Source organism: Thamnophis elegans, chromosome 6, assembly GCF_009769535.1.
Source record: "Thamnophis elegans isolate rThaEle1 chromosome 6, rThaEle1.pri, whole genome shotgun sequence".
Lineage (NCBI taxonomy): Eukaryota > Metazoa > Chordata > Lepidosauria > Squamata > Colubridae > Thamnophis > Thamnophis elegans.
This window is the reverse complement of record NC_045546.1, coordinates 37,584,321-37,605,996: the sequence shown is the minus strand read 5'-3', so window position 1 is coordinate 37,605,996 and position 21,676 is coordinate 37,584,321. Positions and strand designations below refer to the sequence as shown.

At 33.2% G+C, this 21,676-nt stretch overlaps 1 protein-coding gene across 3 annotated transcripts in view; it reads right to left on the bottom strand.

The window, feature by feature from the left end:
• Positions 1-2,120: 2,120 nt before the first annotated feature.
• ARL13B (ADP ribosylation factor like GTPase 13B) overlaps positions 2,121-21,676 on the bottom strand; it is a 40,871-nt gene continuing 21,315 nt past the window's right edge. For 2 of the 3 annotated variants that reach the window (XM_032219831.1, XM_032219832.1), the window contains exons 5-11: positions 20,840-20,945; positions 18,150-18,352; positions 14,296-14,410; positions 9,766-10,021; positions 9,046-9,162; positions 7,952-8,020; positions 2,121-3,589 (exon numbers count right to left, since the gene is read on the bottom strand). In XM_032219831.1, coding sequence (XP_032075722.1) covers positions 3,513-3,589; positions 7,952-8,020; positions 9,046-9,162; positions 9,766-10,021; positions 14,296-14,410; positions 18,150-18,352; positions 20,840-20,945 — 943 coding nt within the window. In that variant the 3' untranslated portion in view covers positions 2,121-3,512. Of the gene's footprint in view, positions 3,590-4,598; positions 6,651-7,951; positions 8,021-9,045; positions 9,163-9,765; positions 10,022-14,295; positions 14,411-18,149; positions 18,353-20,839; positions 20,946-21,676 lie in introns of those variants that run through there. The other variant, XM_032219833.1, reaches the window with a different exon arrangement.

Here is a 21,676-nt window from a genome sequence, read left to right as displayed (position 1 = left end):
GTTTTATATGTTTGCATGGTGGTGGTATCAGAAATCAGGTCAGATAGGTGTCATGTACAATTGGAAAATTTTAGCTGGATCCCATATAAAATGTACATTTTTGGTGACATTAATAGCAAATGTTTATAATCTGATCACTCATTTTGACAGTTGGTCAGTAATTCTTCATTTGGAGCAATGCCCAAGCTGCTTAAGGAATGGGATAAGATGTGGAATACTGGAGACTTACAAAAATGAACCTATAGAAATGAGCTCCAAAGGATTTCTTGAAGCAAATCATAGGACAACCAGTTGTAAAACTAGATTCTAACATTTATTTTATGGTTAATTATATGCAGATTAATTACATGTGATTGTGGTTTCATTTGAGTGGAAATTTCATTGGCATTCATGATCCATTTCAGTCTGGGGCCTTTTTGTTTGAGTAGCATCAAAACCAGCTGGGACTATAACTGTAACGGCTCAGTAAATGCAGATGTCCGATTTGATGGTAGTTTCATGTGAATACTGTGTAAAAATCAGAATCACAAAGATCTATGCATTATAGTCATTTTTATGGCTATGAATTCCCTCATTGTTCCATTTAACATCTACATAAACTGCTGGTAGGCTGATATAGACTGAGATGTCAAAAATACATGGATGATTCCAAGCTCTCCCTCTCCATTTTAAAAAACCTAGCATAGGTGAGGCAATTGATATTGTGAAGTAGCACTTAGACAAAGTAATGAACTGGGTGAATCTCAACTAGCTGATGTTTGTGAGTTGTACATCTGCCATGTCTGCCATTTATCCAAAGAAGCAGATTTGCAGTTTTTCAAACTGATACATTTTGCTAAGTAACAAGAGGGTATGCTGGTCTCTACAGCAGAGATAAGCAAACTGCTGCTTTGTAGGTGTTAAGATGCTGTAGTCCAAAAGCTGTTAAGACTCCAAGTTGCTAACTCTTGCTCTACATTAGGAAACCTGGAAAAAGTAGTAGCTGCTTTAAAGTACATTAACTTCAATGAACTAACTCCTTAAAGTCATTTCACCTTTTTAGTCTCAACCCTTTAAAGCACTGCTTCCCCCACTCCACCTCCACGATCGAATGGATACGGTTGGTAAAATGAGGAATGGAGAAATGATGTGCTCACACAAGAGCCACAGTATTTCTTTAAAATAATTTCTGAAACAGAAGTCTTACTCCATCCAACCTTGTGCTCAAATGCTTTGGGAAAATTTGAAAATATATCACACTTCAACTGATTCTTTAGCCAGTCTTTAATGAAACTTACTGACAATTTTAAGAAAATAAAAACTGTGTTCCAGATGAAGTGAAATGTACTATGAAATATTAAATCACATTTCTGTGTATCTTTATTTCAGACATAAAAACATTCAACGTACTATTCAATAAATAATCCATAATAAACAAAAGGAAAGTCAACATGTTAAAAACACATTCCTAGTACTTATGCATCTGATAACAACAAAAATCCCATGAATATGCTTCATTATTGAATCTATTTCCACTAATAAAATAGAAGATAAGTATTTCTCCCTAACCATGAGTTGCCCTCAAAATGTTCTCCACATAGAAAATCTTCTATTTGAAACAGATTTTGAGGACTGGAGGCAGAGAAAAATACATCATGGGTAAGGAGGAAGTCCTATTGCATAAGCCTTGAGAAAGGAAAAATGTTTTTGAGCTTCAAGAAAGTAAGACAGTCCTTAACAGGTTTGAGTGTTAACTAAAAGGAGTAATGAAAAACAAACATCAATTTTTGTGATCTAAAAATTCAGGAATTCCATATATATGGAAACAATTATGTACCATGAATTATGCACATAATTTTTTTACATTAGTCAGAAAGTAATCTTACAACAGCAAGCTCATTCAGCTTGTATACATGCAACTGACTATGTTTATGAGACTATTTTTATATGACTTTAGGATAGATATGGATCATGTATGAAAGGATTCAAACCGATTGGTTTCATGACATGGGCATTACTTTTATCAAGCAGAACAAAAGCATTAGTTTAAACTGCAAAGAAACAGAAGCTTTTGAATAAGATGTTGCTGGAAGGTGAGAACTTCCAAACCTCATTACATTCACAGATTTTTCAGTTTAGTATTAAGGCTTTATGATATTTGTAAGCCATTCAATTACTTTCACTATCTGAACATATAGAGAAACCTCTGATCATATGCAAATTTTGATCATTTACCCCTAATATGCAATGAAGAAAAAGGAAGTAAAAATGGATTGCAATGTTTTTTTAAAGAAAGGCGTTTAAATATTTTTAGAAATGATGTTAGAATAATATTTGCAATTACCAACCACTAAAGCAATAAAAAATCTTCAGGGGAGAAAGATAACCTTTTTTATATAAACATTTTCATTTATTTCAGCATATATGAAACCCCAATGTAATGAGGAAATGTCCCTGCATAAATGAAAAAAAGTTATGGAGTAATTTGAATTCAAAGCCAAGGCTTGGATTGTGAAGGAACATGAACATTGCATCCACCTATTACTCTTTAAAATAGCTAAGCTTGCCTCATAAGCCTGGGAGAAGATACATTTGTTACATTTGGTGTAAGGAGGTATACAATTTTACAATTCTACTTCTACTTACTTTAAAGTGACCCACAGCCCTAGTTCCCCAATCCATATGTTCACATGTTCCCCAAGATAAAACAAGTACTGCAAGAGCACTAGCCATGAATACTCTGTACAGTAATTGAAGGACATTTCTTTCTGTCCTTTGGAAAGTCAAAAGGTTCCCTCTCCCTCTAGCTCCAAGAACATAAAATTAATCGTGTCAATTAACTCCAAAGTGCTGTTTCCCATCAAGGAAAACATGAATACAGTTTCCTTCCAATACACATTTCTTTCTGATAGACAAAGAACAAGATAAAATGACATAATTAACAATTAGGCAAACTGTGAAGCAAATTGCACACAAGTATATTGCTTTTCCAAAAAAATGTAGTAGATACTTATGAATATAGGTAGGACTTTTAGTATGTCAAAATAGTTCTGCTGACCAAATAATTTCTTTAAAACAAATAAAATGCTATAAAAATATATCAAATTGTTTAAATGTACAGTTTGTATTTTTTCCCATTTGAGCATGCATGTACTTTTTAAAAAGCTCTTGAAGTGTTGAATATAGAAAAATATTTAGCCAAACTGAAAGCATGTATGTGCATAATCAAGTTGAGTTTGGTCTTGAGAGTATTGTTTTCAGCAAGGGAAATAAATATTCTGTTGTCATTTCTTTTGCAAGAATTCTGCTTGTATGAGTTTCCTTGTTCCATATCAACTTTGAAGAGTAGCTGGTAAATTGAGGAAGCAGGATTGTTAACATTTAGAAGAAACATTCTTACCAGGAACCCAATGTAACCGTGATGCCCTTGCCCAGCAACTTGTAAGAATAGCAGGTATCTCTTCAAAAAAGAAAGCAATGTCTAATGTAATGTTATTTTGGATTCCTCTTGAAAGCTACAAAGTGACTGCTGGTTAAGAAATAACACCATGCATATCGCTGTTAGGTCTTTGATGGATAGCAAGTGGCGGCAATGGCTTTCCATAGAAATCTAAAGCACAAATTAGAAAAGAAATCAAATTAACAGACAATATCCCTCTTATCCAACTATTGTAAACTGAACAGAAAAAAGGCATGAAATTCTCTACTTTTTTAATATGCATATAGAAATCTTTAGCTTTTGTCTGATAATTCTATCTTGTGCAAAATTTATATACTGAAAGATACATGTTTGTTATACATGTTTATCAGTTTCACAATCTCTCTTTTACATTTTTGTCATTCCTTCTGGCTATAACTTTTATTTTCAGAATGACTTGTAAAAAGACAAACACACTTGAAACAGTTTTAGAATTACAAATACTCCACCCACAACTACCCCATCCTAGACATATGGAGGAATTTGTTCCCGACTGGTACAAATTTATGTTGAAAACATAAAGGAATTTTTGGTTAAACATAATAAGAACAATCTAAATTAACTGATACCAGATGGCTAGTATTCTTTATTATATATAATTATCTCAAAAATCCCTGGCACTGCCACTCTCAACTCACCTTATGTTTCAAATATTGATCAAATCAATAAGAATACAGAAAATAAAAGGAATATTTCAGAGAACCATTTCTGTAAGAAGCATCTTTTTCCCTATTTCCCCAACTAATTCTAAATCGGCAGCAACCAACATTGAAGATTTAAAGTAGATATAAACCTTAGTGATTTGGAGATGTAAACAGCAGATTGCACTCAGTTGCAAAACCAAGTATCCAAGGATTTTTATGAATGTATTTTTTAATGTAAACAGAATATCAAAAAGGAAAACAAGGCAAGTGTCAAATTATTAAACCATGTTAGAACAGAACAGAAACATCCATTTTAGAAAAGAATTAAAAGACATTCATCAGGCAGGCTTAGAATATGCAAAATTATAAAGCTATAAAAAGATAGTGAATGCATTCAGAAGAGGCAGAACAGGACGTTGCATTGATTATATTCACCAATTTTTAGGAGATTTTTAAGTCATATCTATTGAAACATCATGTTTTCCTTTCATTTATCAATACTCCTCATTCCTCTCCATGATATAAATTGATCATTAATGTTATCTGTTCAAACTGTTTAAACTCTACAACAAAGAAAACCTATGAAATTTCAATCTGTTGCAAAATATTAAGGTATGTTTTTATTTATTTTATATGGCATTAACAGAATATTATGTATTTCCTATATATTTTCTACAAATGAAAAATACTTCAAGTGTAGAGTTGGATTACATAATGCAACTAATTTGGTTACAAATCCTTACAATAATATTCTAAGATAACAAGATCCTTTTCACAGAGGAGAACTGCTGAATCAGACCTAAGTCTGTCTTAGTCCAGTATTTTGCTTTTTCTGGCCAACCTATGCTCCAGCAGTGCACAGAAACAGGAGGTAGAGACATTCAATCATCCTGCTGATGTTCTTCTGCAACTTGTATTTGAAGGCATACACCACCAGCTGAGAAATAATATTTAGTCTTCAGAACTAATGGCCCTTACTGGAATTGTCCTTCATGATTGTATCCACTCCCTTTAAAAGCCACCCAAATTACTGAACATCACATCTTGCAATACTGAATTCCAAAAATTGATTGTTGTGTATCAAAGTACTTTTTCTAAAACCTTCAGTCAGGTTCACAGTATGGCTCCTGGGGGAAAGGAGGAAAAATTTCACTTCACTTTCTCCATCTATTGCATGATATTATGTACCTCAATTTTTAACTTAGTCTCCAGTCACTTATACTTTTTCTAAATTAAATATGTTCTAGACTTTCTCATAAGGAAGGGGTTCAAGACCCTAGTAGTTTTCATTTCCATAATCTTCACTTTTCCCAAAAATATTATAGTCCTTTTAAAAACATGCTGACAAACTGATCACAGCATTCCAGATGCAAATATACCAAATTACTATAAAGGAATGTCAATGTTTTCAATTTTATTTTCTGTCTCTTTTCTAATGATCACCAGGACAGATTTTGCCCTTTTCACAGCTGATACATGAGTGCAACATATGGCTGTCATGGCATATCTGTAGTCAAACTGATGGGCTTTGCAAGTGGCACACATCTATGATTGTTGCAGTGTCCAATGGTAATAAAAATCACCATTGGGATCAGTACAGCCAGCTTCTGACAAGCAAAGTTAGCAGGACAGCTGGCATTAAGTTGTAAGTCACAATCATGTGACACCACACTTAACCATGAGTGATCTGCTTAATCACTGCAGTAGAGCTAATGTCGTAAGTCAGGTGTAGTCATAATGTTTCATTTAACAATCGCACTGCTTAGAGATAAAGTTGCAGTTTTTAAGGGAGGAATATCTGTATCTAATAATTCTATAGTTTGGAATTGTGACTTCTCTATTCTGTTGCTAAATTTTCCCTGATATTTAAGATTCTGGAGGTAAGGATCATTGTGCTCCTTCCCCACTATAGTTCCTTTTGCCCAGCCTGATCAGAATTTCGCAACTCCCTTTCCTTTTTCTAAAGACTGATGACTGAAACTGGTCTCTTACTCAAGAAACGCAACGTCACTTAGTAGCTGATTTAAACCTAAATATAATTTTATTTAAAAACAACAAGAATAAAACTATAGAAAAATATTTAACAAGGAAGAATAAAATTGGGTGTATATTTGTGTTTTTTAAGGCCTAAATTATAGAAAAGTTCAATTACAAGGAAGCTAAAAATCTAAAATTCTAGATCTCTTTCTGTATCTCTTTCATCATCTCAAAGTTGTCATGTTTTCAAGTGAAATATTGACAAAAATTGAAAGTACATGCAAAATTGAAAGTAATTGTATTTTTTGAGCGAGTTGAAAATCAAGCTTATAGGAAATATCTCATCTGTACAACTTCACAAACTTGATTTATTGCTATCAGAAGTATTTATTGCGTAAGAATAATTTTATCCCACTAAATAACAAAAATATTGTCCAAGAAATGACAACTTTAACCCCAGATACAATCAGGCCGATAGTTAAGAGCAAAAAGATTATAATCCAAAAACATGGCCCTTCTCCTGCCTACCTCTTTTTTTTTGTCCTTTCTCTCATTTTCTTTTCTTTATACTCCTTAAAAAGAAATATGGATATTAAACAAACTGTTGAAAATTATACGGTTGTCTATAGCAAAGGAAATCAATTTATGTACAAAATATAGATTTATGCACACATAAATTTTCCATACAAATTCTAATCTAGAGAAGTATATTCTGAGGCCATAGTGCTGCAAGTAAAGCTTGAACATCTTAGTTATCATTATACAACTCTTCCAAAAGTTGCTACTTCATAAATTTCAATGTGAAAGAAGGGGAAAAATGAAATATATGGGGCTCGCCATATTAACTGTAATTAATTAACTAATTTTAAATGCATTCAACCATAGATGAAATAAAATTTAGTTTTTGTCTAACCATGTCCTCTTTTTTTTTTTTTTTTGGAAGTATGGCCTTAGGTATTCCATTCAAAGGTAAAATATAGCCCTTAGCTAGAGAAAGTTGGATAACCTTGATCTAGTTTAATATTACATGCTAACATGCCAGGCATTAGTCTTTTGCAGTGTTATTGCTCAAGATCACTTTAGAAGTCCTGAGAATGAACACCAACCATACATATATGACATATATTCTATCATTCAACAATTCTTATTAATAATAATTCTTATCCTCAATAAAGAGAATATTACAAATCAGTATCTACTAAGAAAGAATTAAAACTTTTCACCTACTATCAATAAGATTAACAGCAAAATTATATTTTTAGAAAACCATATGCTAATAAAAACTGCATTGTATTTACAAATGGTTTCTAGATATTCAGATAAGTAACTATAGGCACACAGTGTCTTCTTGCCTATTTAATTCATAACAATTCTACCTCCCTTCTGCCGCACCTTATAAAATTTAGCAATTGATTAAACTATGTTTAAGGTTCAATATTTATAGGTGTTGAGAAGAGAAAGAATAAAGATTTTGTGAATGCTTGTCTGTTCAGAAGATATTTTTCTCCTATTTCAAGTGTGATCTTCAATATTACTTTAAATCTTTTTATAGCAATTCATAGCAGACCTTCTTTGGGTGAATAGTTAAGAATGGATATGGTCCTTTGCACTTTAATGTGTTCTATTTTTTTCCCCTCTGAGCAATATACAACTAACTACATGGCCACCTCAATAAGCAACATATTTGTCCTGAAGCAAAGAGAATGAAATAAAATTAAGTAGATGCCATTTACATATAGTTTAAAGAGAAAAACAAGGAGTGAAAATTATGGATTGTTCTTAAAGAAGCATCAAATTAGTCAAAATTAAAAAAAATTAAGCCAATATGCAAAATAAAATATATGTTGCTGAGGACAAATTCCACTGAAATTACCATTATGATGAGTTTCACCAAGGGGCTCAAGTTTTCGAATTCTGTTAACTTTTGGTGTTTCCCATCCAACTGCCAAAAAGAAAAAAAATATATCAAACAGCAATTATATAATCAAACAATTCTGATAAAGTAAATCTCAAGCTACTAAGAAAATCAGAACTTTTACTATTGATGAGCATGGTAGACATATTGGGGTATAAGTTAATTTCCGTAGGATAAGACTCTGATATTGAAAATTTATTCCTCGGATGCGGATAAAGGCATAAAATTTAATAAACAAACAAATAAAGCAATATTCTATACAGGTCTTATGACACTATTTTTTATAACCCACCCCCCCCTCAAAAAATAAAATGAGACAAAATAAATGTTTAGTTTGCAATAAAAGTAAAAGTTTTTAATTTTGTTATCTCTCTCTCATTCAACTGAAGAATAAGATATCATCCTTTTTATAAGCCAGGCTTTTTTCATGTGCCATGTAAATTTCTGGGATGGAATATTTAACAGACCTTGGGAGCACAAGGGTACAACAGAACAAAGCAGAGAATAAACAGTGTCATTTCTAAGAGATAAGAGTCCAGGGAATAGAGGAAAGCATGAGAAAAAGACTCAACTGCCTTAACAATGTATGTTAAGTGGGAGAATTATTTAGTAAGCTTTCAAGAATCTGTAATATTACTCTATTAGCAATAAATTTATTTCCAGAAATTCAAATAGTTCTTGTTTTATGAGTTTGTGAGCCATAATCTGCAAATATCTTTATTGTGAATTAGGTAATATAACAGAATCATGAACCATAAAAATAACTTTCCCCCACAAGTATATAGTATAGTATAATTAAGGCAGTGTTACTCTAAATATCTTTTTCGTGCTTTTCTTTTTTCCTGGACTTTCTTCTTCATTACCCTTAACTCTCCTTAGTTCTCTTGCTGCCTTTTTTATGTTCCCAAGATCTGCTAGGCATTTCATCACAATAGTTACCAGTGTCATATACTTACTCTAGAAATCTTTTCTTTTTAAATACTTCATGTGAAGTTATATAATTCATGTGTTCAAGACCTTAACTTTTAAACACTGATACACATTGTGCTCACCTGGTGCATGAATTGCAATTGGAGTAGGAAGTGGGGAAACAATTTCTTCTGAATTGACTGGCTCAACTCGATGATTCCTTTTTAATTTTAGTTTCTTTGCTTTCTTTTTACTGTTTTCTAAATCAAATATAAATAAATAAATAAATAATTGATGTTACATAAAGAATTTGAACTGCAAGTAGAAAACATCTGTGCATACATAAAGATAGATTTTAATCAAAGTATACCACAAATTTATTTGCAATAAGCACACAGTTCTTACTTAATTATGTAATGTTCAGTTAAGTCTATATATTCATGATAGACTCCTGGAATTTAAGTTTGTCACTTAATTAAAAAAAATCTATCAACTGCTTGACAGCTCATGTTTTCCTTGTCCTTTTAAAAAAGGTTGCCTAGCAGCTATATTCTCCTCTCTCTCCAAGTTCAAATGTTGAAATAAATTTTTGAAAAACTAACAGGAATCGTATAAAGGGGTTTTAACCTCTGCAAACCTCAGTAAAAATTAAATATCATCAGTCTTTCTCACTCAAGATTCTTTGAATCAAAAAAAAAATGTGAAAGAATACTAAATAGTTTTCTGTTGTTTTTTTCCAGAGTAAATAGAAAAGCTATTCATCAGTTCTTACTAAATTATTCTGAGAAATCAGAAGCAGTGTATACGAAGATCTAAGAGAAATTGGCTGGTAACACAGCATTTACAAATTCTTATCAGTCTACCTGTTCCTGGATTCAAAGTGGCATTATCACCAGAGTCAAGACTTTCTGAGATCTGCTGGTCATTCTCATCTTCGTGTTCTATTTGTTGTGTTATTGCAGATTTATAGTTTTCTATCAGTCTCTGTTCGTTGGATTGTTCACTGTTCAGACTCTGAACATCTATTATCTCCTGATTTGTTTTAGGTTTCAAGCCAATAGCAATCTTTTCATTCTCTTCCCTTTGCCTCTTCTTCTCTTTTTCAATTTTCTTTTCATTCTAACAAAATATAGAAGAAAAATCAATTTATTACAGCAGCATATCAAGTGTTAATTGGGGAGGAGTTAATGTCAACAACAAATCAGAGGATACTTTAAAAGAATTATTGAAATACATTTCAAATATTAAATTTACAAAACTGTTTTTATACATTATTATGGATTTAGACCAGGCACTAAATCAATATTTTTTATAACTGCACTTTCAGATCCTTAAGATGTTTTCCACAATAACTTCGCAGACAGTGCAACACACACACACACACACACACACACACACAAATCATGGCAAGCTTAAGATCTACTTTATTTTTCAGAGTATAAGACACACCTTCTCCCGCTCCTAAAAAAAGTGGGTGAAAATTTAGATGTGTCTTATAGGCCTAATATGGGTGTTTTGGAGCTCAAAGCACTCCATGTGTCACATTTTCACCCTCCCAGACCCCCAGAAGCACTCTGCAGTGCTCTGCACGCTCCATTTTTGCCAAAAATGTTCCTGCTTTTGGCCTGCAGAGTGTTTCTGGGGGCTGGGAAGGGCAAAAATGTGATGCATGGAGGACTTGGGAGCCTAAAAATGTGCCCATTTTTGGCAAAAATGGGCTGTGTGGAGTACTGCAGAGTGTTCGGAGGCCAAAAATGTTTTTTCTTGTTTTCCTCCTGTAAATTTAGGTGCATCTTATAGTACAGTACATTTTATAGTCCAAAAAATACAGTATATTTATGTCTTTATATTAGCCTTTCCTACTGGATAACAAATCATCAATAATATAAAATAATCTCAAATTTCATATAATGGAGTCTCTAATTAATATTCAGCTCTTCTAAGAAAACTGCTTATATAACTTCACATTTTAATTGTTTTGAATTTCAGGTATTTGAAATTTTACTGTGCAAATATTCTCAATGGCCTTAGTTCAGTTCTTTATATGAGCCTATGGATTTCTATGCAATTTTATTGACATATTGCTATGGATAATAGATTTAAAATATTAAGTAAATATTTTTCCCCATGTGAATACTAAGCCTTTAATTACTTGTACTGATTCTGATATCATGGCAGCTTTTTTCATACTCTGGACTATTTTTACAAGAAATTAATTAAAAAGACACCAATTATAAAACTTTCAAAATTGGTATCTTTTGACTGATTATGTGCGATCAAGTTTATAGTGACTCTTCACAATCACGTAAATAGATTTTCTCCAAGAGAATTATCTGATCCTTTGGGTCTTTCAACCATGTTCTGCCCATACTGCTGAAATGGACTTCAACCACATTACTGCTGGCTGTCCTCTTCTCTTTGCTTTCACCGTTTCCAGCATTATAGACATCTCCAGAGAAGTAGCTCATTTGCCTGAACTGGCCAAAGTATTATAATTTGAGTCTGAACATTTTTGCTTTAAATGAGCAACACTTCTATTCTATGATCCATTTGTTTGGTTTCATGACTATCCATTACATTGTAAGAAATCTTCCCCAATATTAATGTTGAAAAGCAGCAATACTTTCTCTTCTGATTTTTTTCAAAGTCCAACTTTAACTTCCACACAATGACACAAGGGAAAAAAAACAAAAACCAATGCCTGCACCATTCTGATTCTGAGATCCTGGCATCTAAATATATTTTCCAAGACTTTTGATGCTACTCTATCAAGTGTTAGTCTGTGACATATTTCTTGACTATTGGCTAATTTACTGTTCATAGTTTAATTATTATATATTATATTTCAGCTATCAGAATAGTGCCATCAGCATTACATAGATTATTGATGTTTCTTCAGTCAGTTTTAAAAACACACTCATATTCTTCAAATCCAGTTTGCCTTAACATACACTCTGCATATACACAGATTTATTAAAAGGGAAAAGCATACATGCTTTTGATAGCCTGGAACCAATCTGTTTTGCCATGTAGCTTGCTGTCCCTTTAATAAATTTTGCATCAGGAAAATAAAATGTTCCAGTGTTCCTATTTTTATAAATACATTCCATGGCTTGAAGTGATCAATACAATCAAAAGCCTTTCTATAATCAAATGGAAAATATACTTATGGGTGTTTTTTTAAAAAAAATTCTTTGGCTTTCTCAATTACCCAGCATGAAATAGCAATAATGACTTATTTCACTTAGGTTTTTTTCCCCTAAAGTCAACTTGCAGAACTTGCAAAAAACTTGCAAAAAAGTCAACAGACTTTTTTCCTAAAGTCTGGCATCCTTTCATAAATAAAAGAGTACCAAATTTAATGCAAATCTTTTGTGAATATTGCTTCACTGATGATATTTTATGCTTTTTATTTCTTTGCTTTATTGACTACTAATAATATTTAGGAAACTGATTGCCATTATATGGGACAAATTGGAAGAAAAAGAAGTTCTGCTTGTATTTCTTATAAGCAGTTGGAGGTGTTATTCATGTTGGCAAAGAATTAAGAGATCAAAGACATCAAGAGAGACATTGAAAGAAGAGGTCAGCAAAGAAATAGATATGTGCAGTAGGAAACACCAGCAATAGCAAGTAGAATCTAGAAAAAAGGTTTTGGATTGACCTTGTTGTTAAACAACTGGATGGCAGGGATGAAGGAATCCTTACAGGAGAAACAGCTCAAGAGCTGTAACAGTAGAAAAGCAAATAAGGTACCAAAATCCTAGGAGAACTTTGAAATAATTTTTGTTTTTTGGTCTTTTGCCTCCAGGCAAGGGATCCTTAGGAAAAGACAAAAATGGGTACAGATATAGCAGGCAGCAGTAAATGTAAAAGAAAAGTAAATTGATAAAATAAATTTTAAAAATTGGTCTTGCCACCACAAAAATTAGTTAAGTATTTAATCTTGACTTAATAGTATTTGGGACCAAACACATCTGTTCATATCTGGTAGCAGCACAGAAATAAGAAACCACTGAAAATATGGAAGGCATTGAGAGTGCTGAGAATTTTCCTCTTATGGGAGGAATAAAGTTCTTGGGGAGGGGGCAGTATTTAAGTTACACCGAAGGACCTCTTAAGAATAGGACAGACGCTGGACAGAAACAGAGACAAGAGAGACTAGAGCAAGAATAATCAGAAAGAAGGATTCATTTGGGGTAACTGAAAGAAATAATAGTAGTACATAATTATGGCTATAACTACTCTAGGAATGTGAATAAGATCTTCTTCATAAGATCTCCTTCCTCATCTCATAATAAAGGTCTCAAAATATTAAAATCCCTGAATTAACAAAAGAAAAAAATATAGATGAGTTTTTGGAATATATAATAGAGAACAACATTTATAAAGCCCAAGCAGGAATTGGCAACTGGGTTAGAATCCAGCTTTACAGGAAAGGTCCAAACAACTTACACAACTATAACAGACTAAACTAAAGCAAAAGTGACCTTACACTAAGCAATGTAACAAAACGTGCATATTATATATGTATATTTAATATGTAGTGTTAGAATAGTTCTTACCAATCCTATCCAAACCAGATAAAAAATACCACCTAATTTTCAGAGAAGGCTGAACATTTTTTCTCCACCTACAGAATTAAGGAAGCATAGAAAAAGTAGGTAGTTGTTGAAAAAAAGCTGTGGAAACAGGAAGCCACAGTAAAAGGAAGCTTAAAAACTTAGAGAAAACAATTAGAGGAGGCCAGTATTAGAAAAGACAACAGAAAGCTATTATTGAAATAGAAACCAGTTACACTTCTGACAAAGTTAATGGCCTGAACCTGCCTAAGAGAAGCTCAGAAAGTTTAATGGCTCTTAATCTCAATGATTTATCAAAGGTAGAAGGAATAGTCCTAACATAGGACTGAAATAAGTCCCTCTGGTTTTCTACACATAAATAGCAACCTAACATTAGCACAGCCTTCTCTTACATGATGCATCCCAGAACAGGAACACAAATTCTTCTGTGTTTTGGAAAAATACAAATTACTTTGGTATAGTCAGATAAGAAGAATCTCAAAAGAAATTTTGATAGAGACTTATCAAAATATTATGTTATATAGCAATGGGTTCAAATTTCCCAATACATCATAATTAGTTATCAATCAAGCAAAAGGGTCTAGTAGGGAAGCAAACATAGTTATTAATAACAAAAATAAGACGAACAAGAAAAATTAAACAGAAAACAAAGGAAAAATAAAGAAATAACCAGAAAGCACGAAAAAAGGAAAAAGGGCCAAATATAAAAGAATTTGAATTTGTTTCAAAAACACACAATACTGGCTAAAGCACTCATGAACAATGAATTGATTTGTCACAAATATTTTCCGGGGGTGATTGTTCCAATACCTTAGTGATTATAGTTGATATGGCCTGAAACGGGTTTCCAGTTACAGGCTCAGAGTCGTCTTCATCCAAAATGCTCCTTCCTTCCCGTTCATTTTCTTCTCTCTCTTTTTGTTCTCTGGTGGTATTTTAAGAAGATATTTTGAATCAACTAAAATTAAAAATTCTTAGGATATTACACATTTTGAAAACCGTTCATATGCATTACATCAAAATGCAGTAATTATTGATAAACTTGTAAAAGATGGACATGAAGTTGAAAGAACTGACCTGAAGACAATGTGAAACGTTGTTTACAATTCTTCTATTAGAAAAACTTAGCTTTCAAAATTTATTGAAATATATATTCTGTTCTGCCCTTAAAGCAAAGGGTTAAAATCAAAACTGAATTCAACAGAAATAAATGGTTATTATAAACCAAACAGATTTCCTATATCAAGATAATAAAAATATGTTTTATTTGCCTGATTAAGTTTGACTTGAATTTGTATATTTTTAAAAAATATTATATGAATTTCTGTATAAAAGATGGAAATATCAAGGAATTATCAATTCTAAATATTTGGTAAATGTAAAATAAATAATTAAATGACTATAAATTTTAAATTGTTGAAGTTAGTGAGTATTCTTTTCAGGAATAAGGTATATTTCCATCATACATTGGTATGCTGACTAAAAGCATATCTTACTATTTTTCTAGTTAGGTAAAAGAAAACTTAAATATAGTGAAGAGTCACTAAGAAATCCCAATCAGGTTACATTTATCTGAATAATAAAACTGGTCCAATTTTGAATTCTGAGATTTTAAACCATTTTATCTGTTCTTGTTTGGTCAGAAATTAAAACCATTATGATTCATGTCCTACTTATTCCTGTGTTATGGAATATGTGTCTACTCACATACTGACAATTCTGACATTTGGTTCTCTTATCACCATTCTAGCAATGGGCAGATTTATTAGTCTTGGTCTGCAGCAGGGAGATAAGAGCACTTGCGTGCTTTTACCAGCTTCTATGTATCCTGTCAGAGAATTGCTGATGGTGTTGACTGTTGTTAGGTGTGTCTGCCATTGCTATTACCACAGTATGTCTGTGAGAGGTCAAGATTATCACCACAGTTGCCCATGTTTGTTGGAAAGAGAGGAGCTGCTAAGGTATCCCTAGCTTGGCCTGGTCCATATCAGCCTGACTCTAAAGTCACTCATTCTTTCTTTTAAAGATCAACCTTTTTTGTCACAGTAAACTACTGACATCACAGTAGTTGATGTCAGATGCTAGAGTCATCTACATAATTTCATACTTCTTTTGCAGCCTCTCCAATTATATATCCCAATGTTTATGTTTTATATTTTATTGGTTATTCTTGGCTTTTAAGATAGAGCATAAAGAAAGTTACTACTTCCTTATAAAAGCAAAGCTAAAGAGTGAAAAAAAAGCAGAATTCCACCCACTGGCCAGAAAAAAGTATTAAGTTTTCCTTCTTGCTAGAAGTGGCAGATCTAGTTTTTTTTTTAATTCCATATTCAATGAACAAGTTAATACATGTATTAAATTGTTAAAAACAAACACTGTTTTCTTCAGAAGTTGAATGTACAGGGCGGGGCATAACCTTTTCCTAGGGGGTCACAGCAAGATCGACAGCAGTTTACAACTTCTGCGACACCTCATTTTAAAGCCCATAAAAAACTGAATTGAATGAGCTATTAAATGTTAAATTTGCTTTAAGAATGGCTGGAAAATTCGATTCGGAAGAACAAAGGATCATTGACAGAATAAAATGCATTGCCTTTCGAGAGGCTCGCGATGCTGGAGCCAGATCTCAATTCGCCAGATCTCAATCCGGCAGAGAACATTGGGGCCATAATTAAGGATGAAGTGGAAGCTCTGATGATTCAGGAGCAAGGTCAAAATCGATATTCGGTTGAAACTTTGAGAATGAATTTGGAAACTGTGTTGAAAAATCTGGAAAATCGAACGGAACTGTTTGAAGATTTGTTGTGTTCTTATCCACCTCGTTTGAATGCTGTTCGAAGGGCTAATGGTGGTCATACTGACTATTAAATCGTGTCAATAAACTCAGTTTTTGATGGGCTTTCGAATGGTGTATGAATTATTTGTGTTGTTATTACAAGTGTTGCTGTGACCCCCTAGGAAAAGGTTATGCCCCGCCCTGTATACATCCATGATGGCGAACCTATGGCACGTGTAGCAGAGGTGAAACGCAGAGCCCTCTCTGTGGGCACGCGTCTGTCACCCCAACTCAGCCAGTTGGTCGTTGGATTTCCGATACATGCATGCACGCTGGCCAGCTGGTCTTTGGGTTTCCAGCGCTTTGGCACACATGCACTGATGCACACGTGCGCCTTCTGGTTTGGGCACTCTGAGCCAGAAAGGTTCGCCATCACTGGTATCGATGATAAGTTGCTTTCTTTTTTGGCTATAATTCAAATATAATATCAAATCATGATAAATTCTGCATGTAGGTGTCAGGCCTGAGGCCATATTCCTTTTTGGATCTTTGGCCTGCCACACTTTCTATTATTCTACTATGCTGTTTCTATTGTGGGAAAATTAGAGGGGGCATGGTACGGAGTAAAATGCTATGTAGCCAAAATAAAATTCCTTTCTAGAATCTAAGGTTATCCTTTGTCTTTACACCTCTGCATCTGACCGGAACTGGATGGGTGGAACTGCCAGCATGGCAGTGGAAGATTGGACCATGTGATGGACTTGTGGGTATGGGGACAAGAGCATGAACTTTCAACTGGGTGGGCAAAAACCAGGAAGCTCAGATTCGGATTTTCCCCCAGATGTGCCAACATGGCTCTCTTAATAAATTGGAACTTAGAGCAATACTTTGCTTTGGACTCTGATTTAATTTTGGATGCTATTTGGAACACTGATACTATGACTCTCTCAGAATCTGGGACACATTGCCCAACGTTAGCATAAAATGAGGAAATACTAATAAAGATTAAGTATAGTAATTATACTATAGGGCAGGGGTACGGGAAGTTTGGTGGGGGTACGCGTTGCACCGGAGTTTGGTGGGGATCACGTGGGAATATCACAACAGGAGAAGATATCTTTAATGTTATGAATACATTTATGCAAGAGAACAAAATTGATTGGAATAGATGTGTTGGAATAAGCACAGATGGAGCAAAAAGTATGGTCGGAATTAATAAAGGACTCGTTGCAAGAATTCAAAATGTTGCTCCAAATGTCATATCCACACATTGTTGCATACACAGAGAGGCTTTGGCAACACGTAAGATGCCCGCTGATCTACAGAAAGTTCTGGATGAAAGCGTGAAAATCATTAACTACATTTTTTTATGTAGTTATGAGGGGTACTCAGCGTTTTTTTATGAGGGGTACTCAGCGTTATGAAAATTATAGAAGGGGTACACATATGTCAAAAGTTTGGGAAACACTGCTATAGGGAAAATGCATTTTTCTGTTCCACCAGTCTGAAGTAGTACCCACTTTTGCAAATCCTTCAGAGCATCTAAATGAACTTTCTCCAACCAGGCACAAAGTATGGTGTTAAAGCCCATAATTTCTAGCCAAGGACAAAATTACCTTAGAATTCAACAAATATGATGAGCACCAGTATGATTCTGGACTTTATTGCTTGTCTTGAATAAACAATGGTCAGATTGGAAATATCATTCTTAGATGATCACTATTAACAGCTTTGACTATGTCATGTCATGTCTGATATGAAAACACAATTACTGAGTGTATTACATGTTAGATCTACATATTCTGGTCTTTGCTGTACAATACCTTGAAATCCAATCTGTAATGTTCTATAAAATGTTTCACATAAATGAATGGCTTACTCTACCTACCTTTCTTTCCTTATCTTCTTCACTCTTTCTGCTCGCTCTCGTTTCTCTTGCTCTTCAATGACTTTTTGTTCTGTGATGTCTTTCTGAATTCTTTCATGTAAGGCATCAAAATCTTTTGCTATAGTGTGCAACAGCCAAAGTAAACCTTTCTTTATTGATTTGTCGATTTTTCTTCCATAGCCCACAATAGCAGAACAAGGCTCCTATAACCAACGGAAAAATCAGCACTACCTCATATTGTTATAGCAATATGAAATTGAACAATAAGTTATGGACCCACTGACAATTTCTGAAAATGACTTTGCAGCATACTTGTCAATGATAACTTGTTCATATTTTGATCCATCCAATTATTCCGTCTCACCTCTTAATGCACAGCTTTCCAGAGGGATATAGATTCAGGTTTGTCTATATGCTCTGGAAATTACTTTTCAAAAACTGTTGCTGCTCCCAATGAATTACCACAAGAATTTCTTGTCTTCAAATCCTAACTTTTTAAGAAGTCAACATTTTATTTCCCAAAAATGAAACAAATATTCTGCCACAAAACATTACACTCTGCAATAGCCTATCTCTGAAACCTTTGTTATCCTGTTCTATTTCATTTCCACAATAATTTAAAATCTTCCTTTTGGTTATTTCATTCTATTCCTTCTTGGCCTACTTCTCCAGATACTTAGCACCCTGTATCCATTAAACTATGTAGAGTATCTACTTTTTATCTCCATAAGTCTCCCTATCCACATATATATATATATATATATATATATATATATATATATATATATATATATATATATATATATATATATATATATATATATATATATATATATATATATCTTTTCTCTCCCTCTCCCTCCCTCTCCCTCTCTCTCTCTCTTCTTCCATAGATAGATAGATAGATAGATAGATAGATAGATAGATAGATAGATAGATAGATAGATAGATAAAAGCTTTCTCTATTGTGTTTCATTGCTTCCAGATTCAACAAAAGTGCAACATTGGTACTTTACAATAATAAAAACAGAAAGTATATTAAATGTATTCTTGAGCATTCTGATTCTTCCTTGGTTTTTAGCAGTATTCTTTCTGCCACCATAACTCACTTAGTTTTAATATTAATCTAAGTGAATAAAACGTATATTTAAAACTGAAATAAATATTGTAAGTTACATAAATAAACTGAAACAAGAACAAATTACAATATCATTTATTAAACTGGATGTATCTGTAAATCCAATTCTGTAATAAAACAAACTTTGAAAATAACCACAATCTGTAATTTATTTTTTAATTATTCATGCATTCATTCATTCAAATATTATCTATTTCAACTGCTGAAGCAGCTCAAGTTAATACTTCAATTTACACACTGCTCTATTTTCAGAAAGCCTGCTCCATTTTCAGAAATGCCAGCTTAAAATTATTAATGTAATATGAAAAACAAAACAATTAATATAACTGTATTCTATCAATCCCATATACCACTACTGACAAGACAGTATAATCAACATCTGCATCTTTCAAGAATACCATATGGAAAGAAGACCTTCAGAGAAACCAATCATAGGTTCAAGGGATATTTGGGAGGCCTTGCACTGTTAAATTCAGTTGTGCCTGACAGCCCTACACCTATAATTTCAACACAATTGAAATGACATTCGATGTTTATAGAAAACATTCATATGGGGAAGGAAAGGTTTGTATGGAGAATGTTGGCATGCCAGTCAAGAACAATCTTCCTTCCCATCAATGTATCATGTCTTCATTGTACAGGTAGTCCTCGATTTACAACAGTTCATTTACTGAATGTTTGAAGTTACAATGGCACTGAAAAAAGTGAGTTATAACCATTTTTCACATCTACGGCTGTTGCAGCATCCCCATGGTCATGTGATCAAAATTCCGATGCTTGACAACTGCTTCATATTTATGATGGTTGCAGTATCCTGGGGTCATGTGATCATCTTTTGTGATCTTCTGACAAGCAAAGTCAATGGGAAAACCAAATTCAATTAACAATGATGTTAGTAATTTAACAACTGCAGTGATTCACTTGACAAATGTGGCAAGAAAAGTCGTAAAATGGGCCAAAACCCACTTAACAAATTTCTTACTTAGCAACATAAATGTTGGGCTCTATTGTGGTCGAAGTCAAGGACTACCTGTATTAGTGAATTGTAGAAAATATAACCGTTAACAAAAGCCTGTATTTCCATAGCATGTTGTTGCTGTTGTTGTTACGGTCTTTCAAATCAATCATAGCTCCTGGTGACTATATGGATATTTCGATGCAATTTTTTGATAACATATAGAAAGTTGTGGTTCCATAACAGATCAGACAATTTCAAAAGGCTGAACTGATTAGCCTTCTCAGTTTAGGAACCAACAATACAGATAGAAGTACCTGAATAGTATGCTTCATCAGGAAATTAAATGCTTTTAAAAAAACTGATATTATACAGACTGATAGTCCATTAAGCACTTTTCTGAGAAATGACATTCTGAAATTTGCTTATCATCCAAGTAATAAGCAACCAAATCATCTTTCTCATGGCCTTCACTAATCAGACATAAAGAGGCATATGATATAGAGAAAAATAAAGTGATAGAATTGCATAATTTTATTTCAAAATTCTGCCAAGCAACATGTCTAAGGAAATTAATCTTATTTAAAATGCACTTACAATCTGACACAGGCATTTGTGCTCATTGACAAGCTTTTCAAGAGATAAATATTCAATCACATCTGCTTCTGCCAAGGCACCTTCTTTGTCTTGTTTATTTGCTAATCTAAGGGGAAAAAAGATCAAATAAAAATATGGTAATGCTACCTACTGTGGTTAAAAATCAATGCAAATCAATATGGATAAGCAGAATCTATACAAATAATAAGAAAGACACAAAACATTGTTCCATAGCCAAACATAAATATTGCTGTTGCCTATTTATTAACAGTTTCTTCTCAGTGGAATAAATACAAATGGTTAATTATTTTCTCATTAATCTTAAAATGTCAGAAAGCCTATATCTTGATCGAACCCATCCTGGGTGAACTGAACTCAAATAATTTTCTGTAGAAGGCAATTAAAGCTTTATTTTCCTATTATACTTTCTAGAAACTATAGCTCCTGAAAATGCTGCCCTTTTTAGAATAATCTGAAAAACAAATATATGTGGGAAATCATATTGGAAAATCTTTTATGTGGAAATACCTAAGTCTGACTCTGATGATCATATGACGACAATAGGCTTACAAGGTTATGTTGTAAAAAAGCAACCTTATGAGCTTTTTATGGGAGAAAGTTTCACTGGGTTCACTTCAAAATAAATACCCCTAGGATTGTGGTGGAAGTGTTTGTGTACTATATATCTTTCTTCATAACTCAACTATGTCAGAGTAAAATATTTTGATATCAAAAGTTAAATTCAAAAGAAAAAGCGTAAACAACTGTTATTGCAAGTTTGAAACTTGCAAACTTTCTTAGAATCAGCTGCAAGTTTATAAAAAGTCCTGTACTTGT